At 45.6% G+C, this 22,848-nt stretch overlaps 1 protein-coding gene across 1 annotated transcript in view; it reads left to right on the forward strand.

The window, feature by feature from the left end:
* LOC129705634 (spondin-1-like) overlaps positions 1 to 22,848 on the forward strand; it is a 197,681-nt gene that overhangs the window by 159,295 nt on the left and 15,538 nt on the right. The window contains exons 7-10 of the mRNA XM_055649286.1: positions 4,632 to 4,696; positions 10,749 to 10,950; positions 18,412 to 18,552; positions 20,684 to 20,759. Of these exons, the coding sequence (XP_055505261.1) occupies positions 4,632 to 4,696; positions 10,749 to 10,950; positions 18,412 to 18,552; positions 20,684 to 20,759 (484 nt within the window). The remainder of the gene's footprint in view (positions 1 to 4,631; positions 4,697 to 10,748; positions 10,951 to 18,411; positions 18,553 to 20,683; positions 20,760 to 22,848) is intronic.

Below are 22,848 nucleotides of genomic sequence, written 5' to 3' on the forward strand. Positions count from 1 at the left end.
CAAATTGAACCAACTCCTGCCGGGTGGTAGCAATTATTCTGACGATACAGAAGAGCTTTATTATTTTTTCAATGTCAAGCGCACAGCATGATTTAAAACTTGAGCATTCATTTGTGAAACAAACTTCTTTTCCTGATACATTTAGTTCATTCATTAGTTTATTCATCTTCTAGTGCGTCAGGGAGCAGCAAGGAGCCTGTTGGTTGCAGCAACTATCCCATATCTGGGAGCGTAGAAGAAAAGATATCCGTTCATGTCCGAAAGAAGATCTGATATGAATCCCCCAGGAACGAGATTGTGATTTAGCACTTCCTGCTTCAGATCCTTTGCCTTCGGCTGTCTTCTGGACATCAGGGTCAGATCAGGGTCAGTGGTCATGGGGTCAAATCCCATGAGAGGATCTTATGCCCTGCTTTTTATTGTAGGCAAAAAGTTGAGGAAGATCCTTGATAAATGAGGATATTCATCACACCTTTTTGCTTATGAATTATACAGCATAGAATAGCGATAGAGCTGATAAAGCTGCTGCATCGCAGCGCCAGAGACCCGGGTTTGAACCTGACCACGGGTTCTGTCTCTGAGGAGTTTGCATGTTCTCCCTGTAATGGGCCTGTCCCACTTTGGCGATTTTTTTCGGCAACTGCCGACGACTGCCATAGTCGTAGCAAAACTGGCGACAGGACCCGCCTACGCCAATGTATATGGCAATGTCTACACCAACCTAACACCTAGTCAACCGACCTCAAGCTACGGCAAGCTACCGACAACCGGCGACCCATTAGGACGTCCACCTATGACCACACCTACGTCCACACGTGACCAGCTAAGACAAAGTACGACCCTGTCGGCAACAACTGATGACAACTTAAGACAATTCAGTCGCTGGTACCTGTCGCAGGTTGACGTAGGTTGACGTAGGTAGTCGGCAATTAAATTCACCAAAGTCAGCACCGGCGACAACCTACGACAGCGCCTACGTCAGGAGAAGTCTCATTGGCGTCAAGCCAACTGTCGCCGAAAAGTTTTAAACATTTCAAAATCCAGCGGTGACCAGAAAAATGCTACGATTCTTTGAGCAACTGTGGGGACGACTCACGGCCATGCAGGTGACACCCCGGCAACCATGTGGCGACAGCCTAGTCGCCTGTACTCGCCTAAAACATCGCCTAAGTGGGACTGGTCCATAACTGCATGGATTTTCTCCGGGTGGGTGCTCTGTTTTCCTGCCATATCCCAAAAAAGTATGGATTTATAGGTTGTTCAAGAAGGAACTGCAGATGCTGGAAAATCGAAGGTACACAAAAATGCTGGAGAAACTCAGCGGGTGCAGCAGCATCTATGGATCGAGGGAAATAGGCAACGTTTCGGAACGAAACCCTTCTTAAGACTGATGGAGGGTTTCGGCCCGAAACGTCACCTATTTCCTTCGATCCATAGATGCTGCTGCACCCACTGAGTTTCTCCAGCATTTTTGTGTACCTTGGATTTATAGGTTAATTGGTCACTGTAAATAGACTCTAGTGGGTAGTGAAGTGCTGGAGTACCTCAGCAGGTCAGGCAGCATCTCTGGAGAAAAAGGATGGGTGATGCTTTGGGACGGGACCCTTCTTCTAGTGTGTAGGGAATGGATTAGAAAACGGGATAACGTGGAACCAGTGTGGACCGGTGATCGATGTCGGCATGAACTCAGTGGGCCGAAGGGCCTGTTTCCCTGCTGTACTTCTGAACTAAACCATTGCCCCAGTTCTGCCACAAACTTGTATCAGCTGTCTAAGTTGACATAAAACTTTCATCAGATATGGGGCAAGCCCTTGTTGTATAATATGTGGCCAGATGGTCAAGAGGAGGAATTAAAAGACAAAATGCTTCTGACGAAGGGTCTTTAGCTCAAAATATCAATCCTGTTTCTCTCTCTACAGATGCTGAACATATCCAGCATTATCTGTTTTTATTTCTGGTTTCCAGCTTCTGCAGTCTGAGATGGGACATTCTTGCTATTGAGGGAGTGCAGTCTGAGTTGACTGAAGTGCCATCTTCTTCCCGGCACTGCATTTAATTTTGTATTAGACAATAGACAATAGGTGCAGGAGTAGGCCATTCGGCCCTTCGGGCCAGCACCGCCATTAAATGTGATCATGGCTGATCATCCCCAATCAGATCCCCGTTCCTGCCTTCTCCCCATATCCCCTGACTCCGTTATCTTTAAGAGCCATATCTAGCTCTCTCTTGAAAGTATCTAGAGAACCGGCCTCCACCGCCCTCTGAGGCAGAGAATTCCACAGACTCACCACTCTCTGTGAGAAAAAGTGTTTCCTCGCCTCCGTTCTAAATGGCTTACTCCTTATTCTTAAACTGTTGCCCCTCTTGGTTCTGGACTCTCCCAATATCGGGAACATGTTTCCTGCCTCTGATGTGTCCAAACCCTTAACAATCTTATATGTTTCAATAAGATATCCTCTCATCCTTCTAAACTCCAGGGTGTGCAAGCCCAGCCGCTCCATTCTCTCAGCATATGACAGTCCCTCCATCCCGGGAATTAACCTTGTAAACCTACTCTGTACTCCCTCAATAGCAAGAATGTCCTTCCTCAAATTAGGGGACCAAAACTGCACACAATACTCCAGGTGTGATCTCACTAGGGCTTTTTACAACTGCAGAAGGACCTCTTTGCTCCTCTACTCGACTCCTCTTGTTATAAAGGCCAACATGCCATTCGCTTTCTTCATTGCCTGCTGTACCTGCATGCTTACTTTCATAGACTGATGAACAAGGACCCCCAGATCCTGTTGTACTTCCCCTTTTCCCAACTTGACGCCATTTGGATAGTAAGATTTTATTCTTATGTTATGAATATTACTGATTGAAACAACTGCCTGTACGATATTGTTAGTATATTAGTTGATTATTGCCTTGTATACCGAGATACAGTGAGAAGCTTTACGCTTCCCAGAAAAATGACAATGTACATGCGTACAACAAGCCGTACACAAGTACAATAGGTAGTGCAAAGACAAACATACCGGAGTGCAGAATATAGTTTTACAGCATTATAACGTTGCAGTTATAGAGGGAAACTCCAAGGTCCTCAATGAGGCCTGGCCAAGCTGGCCATCCGCGAGTCATGGCGCCAGGCGGAAGAGGGCTTTGCCCAAGCCAGATGCTTGCCCCTTTTTCGGGGTAACGTCTGCGCCCGGGGGGTGTTCGAGAGGTACATAGTTGTATAGTAGTTATTTCGTATATTTGTAAGGATTGTAACATAGGTGTTTGAAAATGTAGTGTTGAGATAATTTGGTGATTTTGTATTACGGGGGAGGGTGTGTCACCATGGTTTTGATTTGTATCATGATCGTAATTAAATACATTATTTTTGATGCAGAAAAAAAGAACGGTCCTCAATGAAATATGTTGGAAGACTTGCTTATGTGTGGACTGTTCACTTACCTGATAACATTGGGGGAGTAGCTATTCCTGAACCTGGCGGCATGCGCTTTTAAGCTTTTGCATTGTCCGCTTAACGGGAGAGGGGAGAGGTGGGAATGACAGAGATGTGAAAGGTCCTTGAAGATGTTGGGTGCTTCCCCGAGGCAGAGTGGTGTAGACAGAGTCAGTGGTGGAGAGTGGTGATGAGAACAATTATGTGTAGGCGATTAGTAGAGCAATGGACCTCTTGCAATGGACCTCTTGGCAAAAACAGGAAAGCAGACTATTATCTAAATGGTGGCCGATTGGGAAAGGGGGAGATGCAGCGAGACCTGGGTGTCATGGTACACCAGTCATTGAAGGTAGGCATGCAGGTGCAGCAGGCAGTAAAGAAAGCGAATGGTATGTTAGCTTTCATTGCAAAAGGATTTGAGTATAGGAGCAGAGAGGTTCTACTGCAGTTGTACAGGGTCTTGGTTAGACCACACCTGGAGTATTGCGTACAGTTTTGGTCTCCAAATCTGAGGAAGGACATTATTGCCATAGAGGGAGTGCAGAGACGGTTCACCAGACTGATTCCTGGGATGTCAGGACTGTCTTATGAAGAAAGACTGGATAGACTTGGTTTATACTCTCTAGAATTTAGAAGATTGAGAGGGGATCTTATAGAAACTTACAAAATTCTTAAGGGGGTTGGACAGGCTAGATGCAGGAAGATTGTTCCCGATGTTAGGGAAGTCCAGGACAAGGGGTCACAGCTAAAGGATAAAGGGGAAATCCTTTAAAACCGAGATGAGAAGAACTTTTTTCACACAGAGAGTGGTGAATCTCTGGAACTCTCTGCCACAGAGGGTAGTTGAGGCCAGTTCATTGGCTATATTTAAGAGGGAGTTAGATGTGGCCCTTGTGGCTAAGGGGATCAGGGGTTATGGAGAGAAGGCAGGTACGGGATACTGAGTTGGATGATCAGCCATGATCATATTGAATGGCGGTGCAGGCTCGAAGGGCCGAATGGCCTACTCCTGCACCTAATTTCTATGTTTTCTATGTTTTGTACTGTAAACAGTGGCTCCAGGATAGTGGAGACATGTTGGGACAAAGAATCACTCAGGAAGTCAAATCTATTTGAGCTCCTCCTCAATCTCTCTCACATGTTTGTTCCAACCTTTGTCACGAGGCAAACATTGACTCTTTCCCCTTTGCTTTTTCAGGGTGACAATGTTCTGACCGTCATCAAGGCGAAAGCACAATGGCCGGCCTGGCAACCCTTGAATGTGTAAGTACGAAATCCTTAAAAATCTTATGTTAGATATTGGCAACAAGTAACCAGGGAAAATCTCCGACAGGTTTATCAGTGCTTTGCTCTGGAGAGGCTGAGCTTGGGAGTTTCCATTGGTTCAATGGTACTTTATTGTCTCATATACCTAGCCGCAGAGTTTAGTTTAGTTTAGTTTAGTTTAGTTTAGTTTAGTTTAGTTTAGTTTAGTTTAGAGATACAGCACAGAAACAGGCCCACCAAGCCCACACACCAACCAGCGATCTCCGCACATTAACACCGTCTGCACACACGGGGAATAATCTTACATTTTATACCAAAAAGAACAGAAGTTTAGTATGAATGTAATTGATAAACAAACCATGTTGCTATTATGTGTTTACGCTTCTGATAAAAAATATATATTTTTAAATAAAATAAAATAAAAATTTTATACCAAGCCAATTAACCTACAAAAACCTTTAAGGCTTTGGAGAGTGGGAGGAAACCAAAGATCTTGGAAAAAAAACCACACAGGCCACGGGGAGAACGTACAAACTCCGTACAGACAGCACCTGTAGTCACGAACGAACCCGGGATTCAGGGCTCTAGCGTTGTAATGCAACAACTCTACCACTGTGCCACCGTGCCGCCTAGTGAAATTCATTTTTTGTCTACACAATTCAGTAAAAATAATGGGTCAGAGGAAGGGCCTCGACCCAAAACGTCACCTATTCCCTTTCCCCAGAGATGCTGCCTTAAGGGCCATCCCACGAGCATGCAGCTTCTATCCGATGTCATTACTTAAACAACTAATAATATTTAGATTTAGATACCCCGAGAAACATGAACAGTAAAACAGTAAAACGGTCAAATGTGTCTGTGCCGGGTCGATGTGCGCCGTGACCATCCAAGGGAGACAGTTCATGGGGGTGGGGGGCACTCAGCAGGGCCGGTTCAGAGCAGCTATACCTCTGGGGAAGCTGTTCCTGAGTCTGGAGGTTCGGGCGTAGAAGGCCTTGTAACGTCTGCCAGAAGGTAGGAGTTCGAAGCCCATTACAAGGGTGTGAGGAGTTTTTGTGGATGCTGACGGCCTTCCTGAGGCACCGTGTGTGGTAGATGCCCTCCAACGCTGGTAGCTGTGTCCCAATAATCTTCTGCGCTCTGTGGACGACGCGCTGAAGAGCTCTCCTCTCCGCCTCCTTGCTGCTGAGGCAGGTTTGTAGCTTAATTGGCTTGGTATAAATGTACAATTGTCCCTTCTGTGGTCAGGGTAGTGTGAATGTGCGGGGATCGCTGGTCGATGCAGATTCGGTGGCCCTTCGAAGGGCCTGTTTCTGTGCTGTATCTCCAAACTAAACTGAACAGAGACCTTTAAGCGCAAAGAGTGAAAGAAAGTTGTGAAGAAACAGGTTATTGACAGAGATTGGTAATTTGCATTAATGAAGTGCTTTTGAATGCATAAATTCAATTCCAGTTGCTGCCTTTTGTATTTCAAACTCTTTGAATGTATATTTCTGTTGAGTTCATAGTGGATTGTGAAATTAATCAGATTTGCCTTTGCAAAGTCATTCCATTAATGACACTCCCTTGAATGCCTTCCCAGGCGAGAACTGTATTGGACTCTTTAAGTCAGGAGTGGTGATAATCCAACAGCCTAAAAGGTTAGAATCCATTCAGCAGTCTCCAACTCATTATCTAGTCTATTTTGCAGAAAATCCATGCGGGGTAAAAATAGTTTTAATAATGCTGCTGCTTAGATATTCATGGGATTGACTTTAGCTAACAGAATTAGCACTCCATCAGTGTATTCTGGCTGTATTTAAATCTAAAGTTAACTCCTCGGGTGCTGGAGGTGAATTGGGGTTTGTGTTGGCCCTACTGAGCAACATAGGACCCAGTTGTCAAATCCAGCTCTGATTTTCTCCACCAGCAGGGGAAAACTACCTGTTGTTGAACGGATAAACAAAAAACAATCAAAGCTTGAAAGGGTTCAGAAACGATTTTCGAGGATGTTGCCAGGACTAGAGGGTGTGAGCTATATAGGGAAAGGTTGAGTAGGCTGGGTCTCTATTCCATGGAGCGTAGGAGGATGATGGGGAGATCTTATATCCAAAATCATGAGAGGAATAGATCGGGTAGATGCACAGAGTCTTTTACCCAGAGTTGGGGAATCGAGGACCAGAGGACATAGATTCATGGTGAAGGGGAAAAGATTTAATAGGAATCCGAGGGGTAGCTTTTTTCACACAGGTGGGTGGTGGGTGTATGGAACAAGCTGCCAGAGGAAGTAATTGAAGCTGGTACTACCCCATCGTTTAAGAAACATTTGGACAGGTACATTGATAGGGCAGGTTTGGAGGGTTGTGGACCAAGCGCAGGCAAGTGGCACTAGGGTTGCTGGGACATTGTTGGCCAGTGTGGGCGAGTTGGGCCAAAGGGCCTGTTTCCACACTGTTTCACACTATGACTCTAAAAGAGACCAAAGTTACATTTATATTTAAATAGCTTTCAGAATATCACAGACTGCTCCATGACAAGCGTAGACATTCAATGATTCAATGATACTCTATTGTCACATGTACCTAGGTACAGTGAAACGCTTTGTTTTGCCTACAACCCGGTAAAATCCTACAGCAGACCTCACCCAGGCAGTGCACAAGTGTCATCGTGTTTTGGCGCTGACAAAATTACAAAGGTTCACCAAAAAGTTTTATCTACTGCGTGCCGTCGCCCGTGGCAGCAGGTTTTGTTCTCCTTGCTCTCTGATGGCCATCCTCGCTCTCCGATGGTCCCCTCGCTCTCGAATGTCCACCTCACCCTCCGACGGCCCAACTCGTTCTAGGCAGTTACACACAGCGGCTCGGGGCCAAGTTGGGAGACCCCTGTGGGTGAGCTGGGCCTGCGGGCAGCTCCTCCGTCCGCAGTGGGGGATACAGGCCTGCCGTAGGGCATGCTGCTTGTCTGTTTTATCATGATTTGCAGCCAATGAATGTACAAGAACGTCTAACACACTTGTGGTACCACAATGCCGCAGTGGGCAGAGCTGCTGCCTCACAATGCCGGAGACCCGGGTTCGATCCTGACTTTGAGTGCTTTCTCTGTAAAGTTTGCACATTCTCCACGTGCCCACGCGGGTTTCCTCCCACATCCCAAAGACGTGCGTGTTTGTGGGGTCATTGGCTTCTGTAAGTTGCTCCATTGTGTGTCGGCAATGAATGTGGAAATGGGATAACATAGAACTAATGTGAACGGGTGATCGATGGTCGGCATGGACTTGTTGGGCTGAAGGGCCTGTTTCCATACTGTGTCTCTACTAACACACTGGGGCCCCATTTCCTTTACTCCCCTGAAACTCACTGGGTTCATTGAAAAAATTTATTATAATGTGGAGTAACATCTTTAAAAAAATGTGAATTAAAAGATGGATTGGTGTATGAATAAAGAATTACATCCAATAATCCAGAAAATCTACACCGCCAATGTCTCAAGAGTGTCGGATGATCGCATTCAAAGGACAATGGACAATTGGCAATTAAAGTGTAAAAGATCAGATTTGTATTTTACTTTAGTTCAGAGATACAACGTGGAAACAAGCCCTTTGGCCACTGAGTCTCCACCGACCTGCGATCCCCGCACATTAACACTATCCTACACTGGGGACAATTTTTACATATATACCAGGCCAATTAACCTACAAACCTGTACGTCTTTGGAGTGTGGGAGGAAACCAAAGTTCTTGGAGAAAACCCACGCAGGTCACGGGGAGAACGTCCAAACTCCGTACAGACAGCACCCGTAGCCAGGATGGAACCGGGGTCTCTGGCGCTGTCAGCGCTGCAAGGCAGCAACTCTACCGCTGCGCCGCCGTGCCGCTCTCTGCGAAGAGAAAAAAAATTACGATTACGATAATACTGCTGGAATAGGTTATGTATCGCAACCACAAGCCATATAATCCTACGAATGACCCAGAGATTACACAGACAATCATCAGAGACACCAAAGCAAAAATGAAGGATATAAAATATTAATGCATGATTGAAATGATTAAAATTGATGAATCTCATGTCAGCTGAGGATATCCTCAAAGACTGGATTCGGCTGCTAAAGCCTTATTAGAATTTGCGCTTGAAGTATTATTCGGAGGATGCAAGTGGATAAAAGCAATTAGCGGTGGGTCCCACAGGGGGATATTGCGTGAGATAGTTACTGAGGTTTAAAAGCACGAGAGGTGATCTCATTGAAACTCTACAACTGTTAAGAATGGCACCGTGGCACAGCTGGAAGGGCTGTGGCTTCATAGTGCCAGGGATCCTGTGTTCGATCCTGAACACGGGTGCTGTCTGTGTGTAGTGTACGTTCTCCCTGTGACCACGTGAGTTTCCTCTGGGTGCTCCGGTTCCCTCCCACATCCCAGAGACGTGCGGGTTTGAAGGTTAATTGGCCACTGTGATAATTGCCCCCAAGGGAATGGATGGGGAAAGTGGGATAACATAGAACAAGTATGAACAGGTTGACATGGTCTTAGTGGGCTGAAATGCCTGTTTCCCTAATGCATCTTTCAATTGATCGGTCAATCAATCAATCAACCAATCAATAAATTGTTCTATATGTAAATATATATATATGGCCGTGTGCGTGTGCGTGTGTGCGTGTGTGTAAATATATATATATGGCCAAGGCCAAGATCAATAGAGGGCTTCAGAAGGTATGATGATCGAGAGGGAAAATATAATTGAGACCAGAGAACATAACAAAGTACAGCACAGGAACAGGCCCTTCAGCCCCATCATTCCATGCTAGTTTAGTTTAATTTAGTTTTGAGATACTCCGTGGAAACAGGCCCTTCGGCCCACCGGGCCTGCGCCGACTAGCGATCCCCGCACACTAACACTATCCTACACCCACTGGGAACAATTTTCACACTTACCAAGGCAATTAACCAACAAACCTGTACGTCTTTGGAGTGTTGGAGGAAACTGAAGACTCGGGGGGGAAACCCACGCAGGTCACGAGGAGAACATACAAACTCTGCACAGAGAGCACCCATAGTCGGGATCGAACCCGGGTCTCCAGCGCAGCATTCGCTGTGAGGCAGCAACTCTACCGCTGCGCCACCGTGACCGCCCGTGACGTAATGCTGAGTTAAACTAATCTCCTTTGACTGCACATGATCCATATAATTCTATTTCCTGCATATCCATGTGCCTGTCTGAAAGCATCTTAAATGCCACTATCCTATCTGCCACCACCACCACCACCCATGGCAGTGCATTTTGGGCACCCGCCACCCTCTGAAGATATGCAGGGAATGGAGGGACATTGAATACGTGCAGGTGGATGAGTTGATCTTGACCTTGCGGTTGGCACAGACGTTGTGGGCCGAATGAGTTGTTCCTATTCTGTATTGTTCAATGTTATGTGTTCTAATGATTGAGAAAATAAAGTGAGGAGCCACACAGCTCACATATGTGTTGTCCATAAGTCCATAAATTCTAGGAGCGGAATTAGGCCATTCGGCCCATCAAGTCTACTCCGCCATTCAATCATGGCTGATCTATCGTTCCCTCTCAACCCCATTCTCCTGCCTTCACCCCATAACCCCTGACATCCGCTCTAATCAAGAATCTCAATCTCCGCCTTAAAAATATCCATTGACTTGGCTTCCACAGCCATCAGTGGCAGTGCATGTCATAGACTCACCACCTTCTGACGAAAGAAATTCCTCCTCATCTCCTTTCTAAAGGTACATCCTTTCATTCTGAGGCTATGTCCTCTGGTTCTAAGCTCTCCCACAAGTGGAAGCATTCGAGCCACACTCACTTCTCATCGAAGCCAGAAGTCCCACACCTCCAGGTTCAGGAACAGCTGGTTTTCCGTGCCATGGAGGCGTGGCACTTCAGGCTTCGATGGTGGCCATGAGAAGTGAGTGTGGCTGGAATCTTTCCACTCGTGGGCACCAACTCACCGCCCTCTGACGAAAGAAGCCCCTCCTCATGTCCTCTCTAAAGGTAGGTGAATATTGCAGTGGGCACGTCCCCTTCTCCATAACCCTGCTTTGTGTTCCACCCAGGCGGGCAGCTCCATCGGCAGAGTTCTCCGTCGACCGCACCAGACACCTCATGTCCTTCCTGACCATGATGGGTCCCAGCCCAGACTGGAACGTGGGCCTCCCGGCCGAGGACCTCTGCACCAAGGATTGCGGCTGGGTGCAGAAGCTGATCCAAGACCTAATCCCCTGGGACGCAGGCACCGACAGTGGAGTCACCTACCTGGTAAGCGTTTGCTTGGTTTCCCCGTCGTTCACTTGCTGTGGAGAGGGTGCATTAGAGGCCTACCAGGGTGCTGGATAGACACAAAATGCTGGAGTGGGTGAGGTAGCATCTCTGGAGAGAAGGAATGGGTGACGTTTCGGGTCAAGACCCTTCTTCAGTCTGAAACATAGAAAATAGGTGCAGGAGTAGGCCATTCGGCCCTTCGAGCCTGCACCGCCATTCAATATGATCATGGCTGATCATCCAACTCAGTCTCCTGTACCTGCCTTCTCTCCATACCCCCTGATCCCTTTAGCCACTAGGGCCACATCTAACTCACTCTTAAATATAGCCAATGAACTGAAGAAGAGTCTCGACCTGAAACTCCATCCATTCCTTCTCTCCAGAGATGCTACCTCACTCCAGTGAGTTACTCCAGCATTTTGTGTCTAAACCAGCATCTGCAGTTCTTTCTTACACATTTCTATTCGAATGCTGACTGGATTAAAGGGTATTAAAAGGTGGCTGAGTGGCACAGTGGGGGAGTTGCTGCTTCACAGCGCCAGAGACCCGGGTTCGATCCTGATCCTGACCACTGGTGCTGTCTGTGTGGAGTTTGCACGTTCTCCCTATGACCTGCATGGATTTTTATCCAAATGCTCCGGTATCCTCCCACACTCCAAACGTGTGCAGGTTTATAGGTTAATTGGCTTCGGAAAATCGTACATTTTCCCTAGCGCGTTGGATAGTGCGTGTGTACGAGGTGATCGCCGATCGCGTGGACTCAGTGGGCCAGTTTCCGTGCTGTATCTCTAATTTCTCTCTAAATTAGTTTAACTTGGCTTCATGTACAGCACAGCATTGTGGGCCGAAGGGCCGCGTCCTGTGCTGGTACTGTTCTATGTTCTGAGATAAGCAAGAAGTCCTCCCACATTTAAGGCCAGTGAGCAAAGTAGCAACAGTTGGACGGGCAAAACGTGAGGTTATGTGCAGTGAAGGAAGAACATCATATTTTCTTTGCAGGAAAGTAATGGGTGACCATGCATGCAAATTTCCAAGTTAGTGGACTGGTCCCAATTGAAAAGCCCAATGGAATCTTGGCCTTTGTGTCGTGTGGCTTCGAATTTATAGGGAGGAATTTTGGCTTTGGATATAAGCCTTGATCCAACACCATCTGGACTAACTTGGTTCTGGGCAACAGTACACAGGCAGGATATTTTGGCTTGAAGGGTCTGTTGCGTAGATTCCTCCAAGTAAAACCAGATCAAGAGTCTTCCCGTGTTCTTGTAATCCCGTGGAGGATGAGTTTCACCCGGGCTGGATGGATCTACTTCGCCACCTCCTCAAAAGATTCCATCAAGTTAGTCAGACACGACCTGCCGCGTACAAAGCCAGCGGACTGTCCCAGTTTAACCCATCCTCTTCCAGAGGGGGTAAATCCTGTCCCGAAGAATCCTCACCAATAGCTTTCCTACCACTGACGTGATGGTCGCCAGCCTACATTTTCCCTGGCTTTTCTCTACTTCACTTCTGAAATAAAGGAACGATATTAGCTGCGCTCCAGTCCTCTGGGGTCTCGCCAGTAGCCAGAGAAGATCTGCAACCCCCTCTCTTGCCTCTCTCAATAACCATGGATAGATCCCATCCCATCAGATCCCGGTGATTTATCCACTTTAATGCTCTTCAAGAGCCGCAACACCTCCTTCTTAATCTCATACTGCCCTTGCAAAAGTTCATAAATCATTGGAGCAGAATTAGGCCATTTGACCCATCGAGTCTACTCCACCATTCAAACATGGCTAATCTATCTTTTCTTCTCAACCCCATTCTCCTGCCATCTCCCCATAACCCTTGACACCCTTACTAGTCAAGAACAACCTTAATAATATCATTTGACGTGGCCTCCATAACCGCCAGTGGCAATGAATTTCACAGGTTCACAGTTATCTGACTAAAGAAATCCCTCCTCACCTCCTCTATAAACATAAAAACATAGAAAATAGGTGCAGGAGTAGGCCATTCGGCCCTTCGAGCCTGCACCGCCATTCAATATGATCATGGTTGATCATCCAACTCAGGTACGTCCTTTTATTCTGAGGCTATGTCCTCTGATCCTAGACTCTCCCCCTAGTGGAAACATCCTCTCCACATTCCCTCTATCCAGGCCTGTTACACACTATTCTCACTGGGTTTTTTTATTTTCATCCTTTTTTTAGCAATGTTACAAAATTTGAGATTTAAAAAATCAAGTCTGCAATTTATCCCATCAAATAAAGCATAAAAATAAGTTTAATTTGACACCTAATTCACTTTCATATCTCAAGTATTTAAAAGGTTATGGCCATTTTCATACTCGGAAATTAGCATCTTGTTCCCTATTGATTTTCTATGGACATAACAAAAAAGCTGTGATCGTGGACAGTCAAAAGCCCATAACTTTCTTAAAAATTAAGAGAACTGAATGAAATTTTCAGTTATCATAGATTGAAGCATTCTGAAACAAATATAAAATAATCTTACTTGGATGACCTGAAATTAAAGCATATAATTAGTTAGTTACCCAATTGTAGCTAATTCCAAACTTCAATTACTAGATCTAAACATCTATCCATTTCTTAATAAATGATTAACATTTTTAAATAGCCTAAGTGTCCAAATAATATTCACAAATAATTCACAATAAAACATGATTTTTAAATCTCATTTATATTAATTCATAGGCCAAATGGAAGGAATTTAGTGTTCAATTGCTGTAAATTAATGTCCATTTAAATCAGCTTTCCAGTGGGATCCTGTGAACGCGCTGGTTTAGAACATTCACATTGTGGTAGATTTGTGCCCTCAAATGCCCAGAAAAATACTGCGGGATTTAATAGGCCCCAAATTAGCTACTCGCAACATTAAACTTTGTATAAAGGGATCTTAAGAAGCGCTTTTTAACGTAAAAATAAACAGCCTAACCTTCCGTTTTCCCCTGTATGAGATCTGGCCCGTTGTCGGCGGTCGCGGGTTTAGAGGTTAATTTTTAACCTACTATAACAATTAAATAAAGCACTTAAAACTAATAATAGCTCAAGAGACGGAATCTTCCAGCGATTTTTCGTTAATAATGAACTAGGCTGAAAAACCTCGATTTGAACAGCCTAGGGAAAATCGCGTTTTAAACCCGCCCCCCTCTAAACGGCGCCAAAATAGCGCACACGGGCTGGGACAGATTTTCAGCGACCTTCAGGTACGTTTTGCAACATACCTACTTTTTTTAAACAATCAACAATTTAACAATGTGAAGTGGCATAAATGCGACTTATTCTTGCTACAATTTCCTTTGATGGTTTTTCTTGACCTGAAACTGAATCTCTCAGGGTCAAACAAATAGAGACCACTGGAATAGAAGGTTATTCTGACAAGTGGAAATAACCCTAGTGGTGTTCCAGGTCTTCAGATGAGTGAGAGATCTCTAGGAAACACTGCCTCATACACACTGTATCAACCATTTAACCCCACACTCAAAAGACATACAGGTTTTGTAGGTTAATTGGCTTGGGTAAAATTGTAAATTGTCCCCAGTGTGCAGAATAGCGGGTGTACAGTCCCCAGTGTGCAGAATAGCTGGTCGGCGCAGACTCGGTTGGCCAAAGGGCCTGCTTCCGTGTTATATCTCTAAACTCTAAGGTCTAAAGTAAAGGCTAAACTAGTGTGAACGACCGATAGTTGCTGTGGGCTCGGTTGGCCAAAGGGCCTGTTTCTATGTGTAAGAAAGAACTGCAGATTCAGGTTTAAATCGAAGGTAGACACAAAATGCTGGAGTATCTCAGCAGGTGAGGCAGCATCTCTGGAGAGAAGGAATGGGCGATGTTTCAGGTCGACACCCTTCTTCAGCCTGTTTCTATGTCGTATATCCAAACTTAAGTAAAAGTCACCATGCACCTGTCTGTGTCTTTTAACCTGCCTCAACTACCTTCTCTGGCTGCTTATTCCATATATCCATCTGAGTGAATACGAGTCAACTTTGATTGAACTATAGACTTCTGTTTTACACCATCATGGTTACCAAATGAACAATTATTAATTTTTTTAATGATTGATCATTATATATTTATTTTGTGTTATTGCATTCAGGGGCTCGCTTAGTTGTATCAAATAAGAATGACATTGTTCCGTTGCTGGTATATAACAATTAAACACTCTTGAAAAGAAGAGTACTTTGAAGAAGAGTTATGATGACAGTGGCCATGTTTAAGGATCTGACTGCCGCATTCAATATTGACGCAAACTATATTTAGAAAGCAAATTCTCCTTGCATCTGCATCCAAGATGAGCTCTCCAAAGTAACTATCCGAGATAGTTCAAGATACCAGAGAGCGGCATGGTGGCGCAGCGGCAGAGTTGCTGCCTTATAGCGCCAGAGACCCGGGTTCAATCCTGACGGCGGGTGCTGTCTGCATAAAGTTTGTACATTCTCACCATGACCTGCGTGGGTTTTCTTCGAGATCTTCGGTTTCCTCCCGCACTCCAAACATGTACAGGTTTGTGGACTGATTGGCTTGGTATAAATGTAAATTGTCCCCAGTGCATAGGACAGTGTTGATGTGCAGGGGTCGCTGTTCGGTGCAGACTCGGTGGGCTGAAGGTCCTGTTTTCACGCTGTATGTCTAAACTAAACTAAACTAATGATAGGAACAATCTCCAATCTAATTTGTACAATTCTGCTTCAAACCTACTTCTGCCCATTATGTGTTTAAGAAAGAACTGCAGATGCTGGAAAAATCGAAGGCAGACAAAAATGCTGGAGAAACTCAACAAGTGAGGCAAAATCTATGGAGAGAAGGAATAAGGAATGTCTGAAGAAGGGTCTTGACCCGAAATGTCGCCTATTCCTTCCCTCCATAGATGCTGCCTCACCTGCTGAGTTTCTCCAGCATTTTTTGCCCATTATGTTTTCACATTCTATATCTTCCTTAAGCAGAGAAGGAGGCCATGCGGCCCATCAAGCCTTTGTTAGCTCTAGCAGCAAGCCCTTTAGTCCCATTCCTTAATTTAATTCCCAGTGAAATATTATTTTTCATGCTCATATTAACTCGCCCCTGTTTCTCCAGTTATGCAGTTGGGGAAATTTATCGGGGAAATTAATCTACCAACAAAACTTTGGGATGTGGGAGGAAACCGGAGCATTTAGAGGGATTCGGGTCAAGTTGGACTGGCTCCGAGGAGGCATCTTGGCTGGCAGAGAAGAGTTGGGCCAAAGGGCCTGTTTCTGCGCTGTCATTTTAAGCTCACTCATTCCTGTTTTTGGATATTTTTTTCCAGAGTTTATATAATTACTTGAATTTAAATTCCCCAGCTGTCATGGTCGGGTTTGAACTCGTGTCTACTTTAGTTTAGTTTAGAGATACAGCGCGGAAACAGGTCCTTCGGCCCACTGCATCGAGATCATAATTGAGGCAATACATTCTGAATCTAGTGTATGAATAAAACAATTAGTTTGTGCTTTTTTATTAATTCATGTTATCAGTTCTCAGTTTAGTTTATTGTCACTTGAACCGAGGTACAGTGAAAAGCTAACCAGTCAGCGAAAGACAATACATGTTTACAATCGAGCCATTCACAGTGTATAGATACATGATAAGGGAATAACGTTTAGTGCAAGGTAAAGCCAGCAACGTCTCATCAAAGGTAGTCCGAGGGTCACCAATGAAGTAGATAGTAGTTCAGCACTGCTCTCTGGTTGTGGCAGGATGATTCAGTTGCCTGATAACAGCTGGGAAGAAACTGTCCCTGAATCTGGAGGTGTGCGTTTTCACACTTCTATACTTTTTGCCTGTTAGGAGAAGAAGGAGTGGCCAGGGAGGCAATGTGGGTTGTCATTAACTATTACCACATTCCAGACCTCCCTTGAACTGAATGGCTTGTGGTATCCGTTCAGAGGGCCACTCAGACTCAATGATACTGCTGGGGCCTTGGACCTATATGTGCTTATGTTGCAGATGGTAGATTTCCTTTCCCTGGCAAATGTTAGCAAATTAGATGGACTATTGATGTTAATCCAGCAGTTTCATGGCTAAAATTACCCACCCTACTTTAATTCAGATTTATATAACTGTATTTCACTTCACCAGCTGTTGTGGTGTAATTCAAGTCAATGTCATTACATTAAGTCTCCATTTTACTAATTGCCACTCGTTCTGGACCATGTCCCTTGAACTGAGATAACCTCCCCGAGTAAAACACAGTCAGGGCATGTACCCTACCATTCTCCCTCTACACAGGCCCTCCCTTAGTGACAAAATGAAGGACACTCATGCATACGAACAAGCTCCCATATAATATTATCAAGTTCAAACAAGAACCCAAACAAGAGGGCATCACAGTGGCGCAGCGGTAGAGTTGCTGCCTTATTGCGCCAGAGATCCCGGGTTCAATCCTGACGGCGGGTGCTGTCTGAGTTTGGGTTAGAGTTTAATTTATGGTCATGCATACTGAAATACAGTGAAAAGCTTTTGTTGCGTGCTAACCAGTCAGTGGAAAGACAATTCATGATTACAATCGAGCCGTACAGATACATGATAAAGCGAATTACGTTTAGTGCAAGATAAAGTCTGGTAAGGTCCGATAAAAGATAGCCCAGGGGTCTCCAATGAGGTACATACAGTAGTAGCTCAGGACTGCTCTCTAGTTTTAAGTAGGATAGTTGAGTATCTCTGAAAAACACAGGTAGACAACATTTCAACCCTTCTTGAGTCTGAAGAAGGGTCCTGACCCAATACAACGCCTTTCCAATGATCTCCAGAGATGCAGCCAGACCCGCTGAGTTACTCCAGCATTGTTTTTGTTTTATTTTTGTAAACCAGCATCTGCAATTCCTTGTGTCACCGTTTGTCTCGGACATTAGGGAAACCTGCTTATCTGTGCGAAATGATTCGCCCACAAGGACACACCGATCATGGTTCATTTCCTCATTCATAAGCAGGCAGCTCTAATATTGCTGGGTATCCCTCGTTATTACACTGGTAATGGCAATGTTGTAGGTTTATGTGTTGAAGTATGATCTAGGCGGCACGGTGGCGCAGCGGTAGCCTTGCTGCCTTTACGGCGGCAGAGACCCAGGTTCGATCCTGACTACGGGTGTTGCCTGTACCGACTCTGCATGTTCGCCCTGCGACCTCGTGGGTTTTCACCGGGTGCTCCGGTTTCATCCCACTTTCCAAAAAGGTTTGTCGGTTCATTGTCCTCTGTAAATTGCGTAAGAAAGAAATAGTGTACGGGCCATCGATGGTCGGCGCGGATTTGGCGGGCCGAAGGGCCTGTTTCCACGCTGTCTCCCGAGACTAAACTCACAGCCTTCATTTTTGTGGGAGAGAGATGTCTCGTGGGTTCTCACCTGATGTGGAGAATGCAAAGAGTTATGAGCGGTTTTTACGCCGCCTTCATTATTACCACACGCTTTTGTTTCGTACAGTGAACTAATATTTCCTTTGTCCTCAGTCCCCCAACCAGCAGGCAGAACCTCAAGAAAGGATACGGCCGCTAACCAGTTTGGATCATCTGAAGAGTCCCTTCTACGACCCTGAGGGTGGCCCAATTATACCTGTGGCTCGAGTTGTGATTGAAAGAATTGCAAGAAAGGTAACGTGGAAATGTAAACTCAGTCAAGTTTATAGTCATGTACACAAGTGCAGTGAAGTAAAGGTACAGTGCAAATCTTGCTCGCAGGAGCATCGCAGGAGTATGGACCCGGACAACACACAGAAAGAAATGTATAGAAGGTAGACAAAAATGCTGGAGAAACTCAGCGGGTGAGGCAGCATCTATGGAGCGAAGGAATAGGTGACGTTTCGGGTCGAGTCTCGACCCGAAACGTCACCTATTCCTTCGCTCCATAGATGCCGCCTCACCCGCTGAGTTTCTCCAGTATTTTTGTCTACCTTCGATTTTTTCAGCATCTGCAGTTCCTTCTAAACATCTTGAAAATTATGTATACATCATTTACACGTAAAATTTCTAAAATTTTCTACGTTTTCTAAAATGGACGGCAAGGTGGCGCAGCGGTAGAGTTGGCTGGGCTTTCGTTTCAGTTTTCCAAAGCAGTTCGGCTTTGGAGTGTGTGTGGGGAAACTGGAGATCCCGGAGAAAACCCACACATGTCACGGGGAGAACGCACCAACTCCGTGCGGACAAGCGCCCGTAGTCAGGATCGAACCGGCGTCTCTGGCGCTGTGAGGCAGCAACTCTAACGCGCTGTGCTGCCCTTTGTTAACATTCAGGAATTTGAAGCTGCTGACTTTCTCCACACTTACCCACCGATAACAGGTCCTTCATCACACTGAGTCTATTCCAACACCAAGCGGGGCGGCACGGTGGCGCAGCGGTAGAGTAGCTGCCTTACAGGGCCAGAGACCCGGGTTCCATCCTGGTTACGGGTGCTGTCTGTACGGAGTTTGCATGTTCTCCCCGTGACCACGTGGGTTTTCCCCGGGTGCTGCGGAGTCCTCCCACACTCCAAAGACGTACAGGGTAGGAGGTTAATTGACTTGGTATAATTGTAGATTAACCCCGAGTGTGTGTAGGATAGAGTAGTCGCTGGTCAGCACGATCTCAGTGGGCCGAAGGGCCAGTTTCTGCGCTGTATCTCTAAAACTAAAAAACTGAAAAAACAAAACTAAAACCAAGCCTACTTTAATCACTTCACACTCCAATCTAATCTCTCCAGATTCAACCACTCACCTAGAATGGAGTGATTTGCAATGGTCTTATAACCAACCATTAATAAGGGATTGGACAGGCTAGATGCAGGAAGATTGGTCCCGATGTTGGGGAAGTCCAGGACAAGGGGTCACAGTTTAAGGATAAGGGGGAAATCTTTTAGGACCAAGATGAGAAAAACATTTTTCACACAGAGAGTGGTGAATCTGTGGAATTCTCAGCCACAGACGGTAGTTGAGGCCAGTTCATTGGCTATATTTAAGAGGGAGTTAGATGTGGCCCTTGTGGCTAAAGGGATCGGGGGGTATGGAGAGAAGGCAGGTACAGGATACTGAGTTGGATGATCAGCCATGATCATATTGAATGGCGGTGCAGGCTCGAAGGGCCGAATGGCCTACTCCTGCACCTATTTTCTATGTTTCTATTTGGGATGTGATGGGAAACTGTTGTGCCCAGTGACAAATTGGCAGAACATGCAAACATCTCAAAGACTGCACCAGAGGTCAGACTCAAACCCGGATCACTGGAGCTGTGCCACTGTAAATTGTTAGTATTACTCATGGTATCGGGAAAATATTACTCAGAATGGTGTGTTGCTGCACCTCAATTACTACAACATTTACTTATTTGGAAAAGTGGTAGAGTTGCTGTCTCACAGCGCCAGAGACCCGGGTTCTATCCTGACCTTGCATGCCCTCTGTGTGGAGTTTGCATGTTCTCCTTGTGACCACGTGGGTTCCTCCCACATTCCAAAAACGTGCAGGGTTTGTATGTTAAGTGGTCTCTGCAAATTACACCCAGTGCGTAGGGAGTGAATGAGAAATTGGGATAACATTGACTAGAGAGAGCAGGTGATCGATAGTTGGCATGGACTCGGTGGGCCGAAGGGCCTGTTTGAATGCTGTTTTTTTCAATGATTCAGTGAAAGTCTACTTAAATTGCAAAAGCCAGCAGCTTTTGCTGGCAAAAGGATGTTTTTCGTCTGCATGTGATGTATTTCCTGCTTGTACTGACCTTAGCCTCTCTTGTGAAGTTCTTAACAATCTCTCCACAGGGGGAGCAGTGTAACATTCAGCCAGATAACGTGGACGACATTGTGTCTGATCTCAAGCAAGAGGACAAGGATGAAGGTAATTGCCGTCCATTTAATGAATCCTGGTCATTACAGAGCAAAGCTATGCCATTCTATTGAAGAAGAAGGGTCTCGACCCGAAACGTCACCTATTCCCTTTGCTTCATAGATGCTGCCTCACCCGCTGAGTTATTCCAGCATTTTTGTCTACCTTCCATTCTATTGAAAAGTAGTTTACTTTAGAGTAGTGCCACTGGTGATTTGATTCACCGTCCCTTCATGTTGTTGTTTTTGTAATTGTGAGCATAGAACGTGGGGCTTTGAATCTTTGTCTTAGCATGGAAACAGGCCCTTTGGCCCAACTTGCCCATGCCAACCAGGTTTCTCATACTGGGCTAGTCCCATTCATCTGCATTTTGCCCACATCTATCTAAACCCTTCTTATCAACATATCTGTCCAAATATTTCTGTTTAATTATATTTTTTCATAGAGGCATGAAAACAGGCCCTTCAGCCTAACCTGCCCACACCGACCAACATGTCCCATCTACACTAGTCCCGCCTGCCTGCGTTTGGCCCATATCTCTCTAAACCTGGCCTATCCATGTAGCTGTCTTAAACGTTGCGATAGTACCTGCCTCAACTACCTCCTCCGGCAGCTCATTCCATACACCCACCACCCTTTCTGTAAAAAAGGTTACGTCTTGGGTTCCTATTAGATCTTTCCCCCCTCACCTTAAAGCAATCCCCTCTGGTTGTCGGTTCCCCTACTCTGGGCAAGACAATCTGTGCATCTACCAGATCTATTCCCCTCATGATTTTGTACGCCTCTATAAGATCGCCCTATAAGATATATCTGTAAGATATGTAGGAGCAAAGAGGTCCTCCTGCAGATGTACAGAGCCCTAGTGAGACCGCACCTGGAGTATTGTGCGCAGTTTTGTTCCCCTAATTTGAGGAAGGACATTCTTGCTATTGAGGGAGTGCAGCGTAGGTTTGCAGGGTTAATTCCCGGGATGGTGGGACTGTCATATGCTGAGAGAATGAAGCAGCTGGGCTTGCACACTCTGGAGTTTAGAAGGATGAGAGGACATCTCATTGAAACATATAAGATTGTTAAGGGCTTGGACACACTAGAGGCAGGAAACATGTTCCCGATATTGGGAGAGCCCAGAACCAAGAGGGGCAACAGTTTAAGAATAAGGAGTAAGCAATTTAGAACGGAGGTCAGGAAACACTTTTTCTCACAGAGAGTGGTGAGTCTGTGGAATTCTCTGCCTCAGAGGGCAGTGGAGGCAAGTTCTCTGGATGCTTTCAAGAGAGAGCTAGATAGGGCTCTTAAAAATAGCGGAGTCAGGGGATATGGGGAGAAGGCAGGAACGGGGTAGATTGTGGATGATCAGCCATGGCTGTGAATGGCTCGAAGGGCCAAATGGCCTGCTCCTGCACCTATTGTCTATTGTCACCCCTCATCCTCCTCATGTATACCTGAAGAAAGTCACCCCTCAGCCACCTACACGCCAAAGAAAGAAGTCACAGTCAACCCAACCTCTCCCTATAACTCAAGCCTGTCCCCTATCTACATATCTGTCCAAATGTCTTTGCGTAAGGACTTGTTTCAAGAAGCTATGAGGTGTGAATTCAGTTGCTCCTTCTGTCAGTAGCTGTGATTTAGCCAGTGCTGCCCATGGAAAACGTAGATTCAGCAGGAACTTTCAATGGGACCAAAAGAAAGATATTCAGCCTGTGCAGGTTATGCAGGAAGAATGGGACCAACTGGGTCCCAATTCCTTCAAAAGCTAGCACGGATGGATGTGGTGGGTCAAATGGCCTCCTTTGCTTTGTGGCACGTGGGTTTGAACAGTAAGTCATTCATCAGGTTTCACCGTCCGAGCTCCTGAGCAGTGCCTCACCGATCGTGTGTCTCTGTGGCAGAAGTACCTCCTCTACGTGATTCAGTTCCCAGTCTCATAGAAAAAGGGTCTGTTTCCATGCTGTATCTCGAAACTAAACTGAACTCTCAACATGAGATCTAAACGATCGGTCGCCACCTTGTGGCCCACCATCACATTGCAATCCCCTCCACCACAGTTCAGTTTAGTTTAGTTTATTGTCTCGTGTACTGAGGTACAGTGAAAAGCTTTTGT

This window comes from Leucoraja erinacea, chromosome 18 (genome assembly GCF_028641065.1).
Source record: "Leucoraja erinacea ecotype New England chromosome 18, Leri_hhj_1, whole genome shotgun sequence".
Taxonomy (NCBI): Eukaryota; Metazoa; Chordata; class Chondrichthyes; order Rajiformes; family Rajidae; genus Leucoraja; species Leucoraja erinaceus.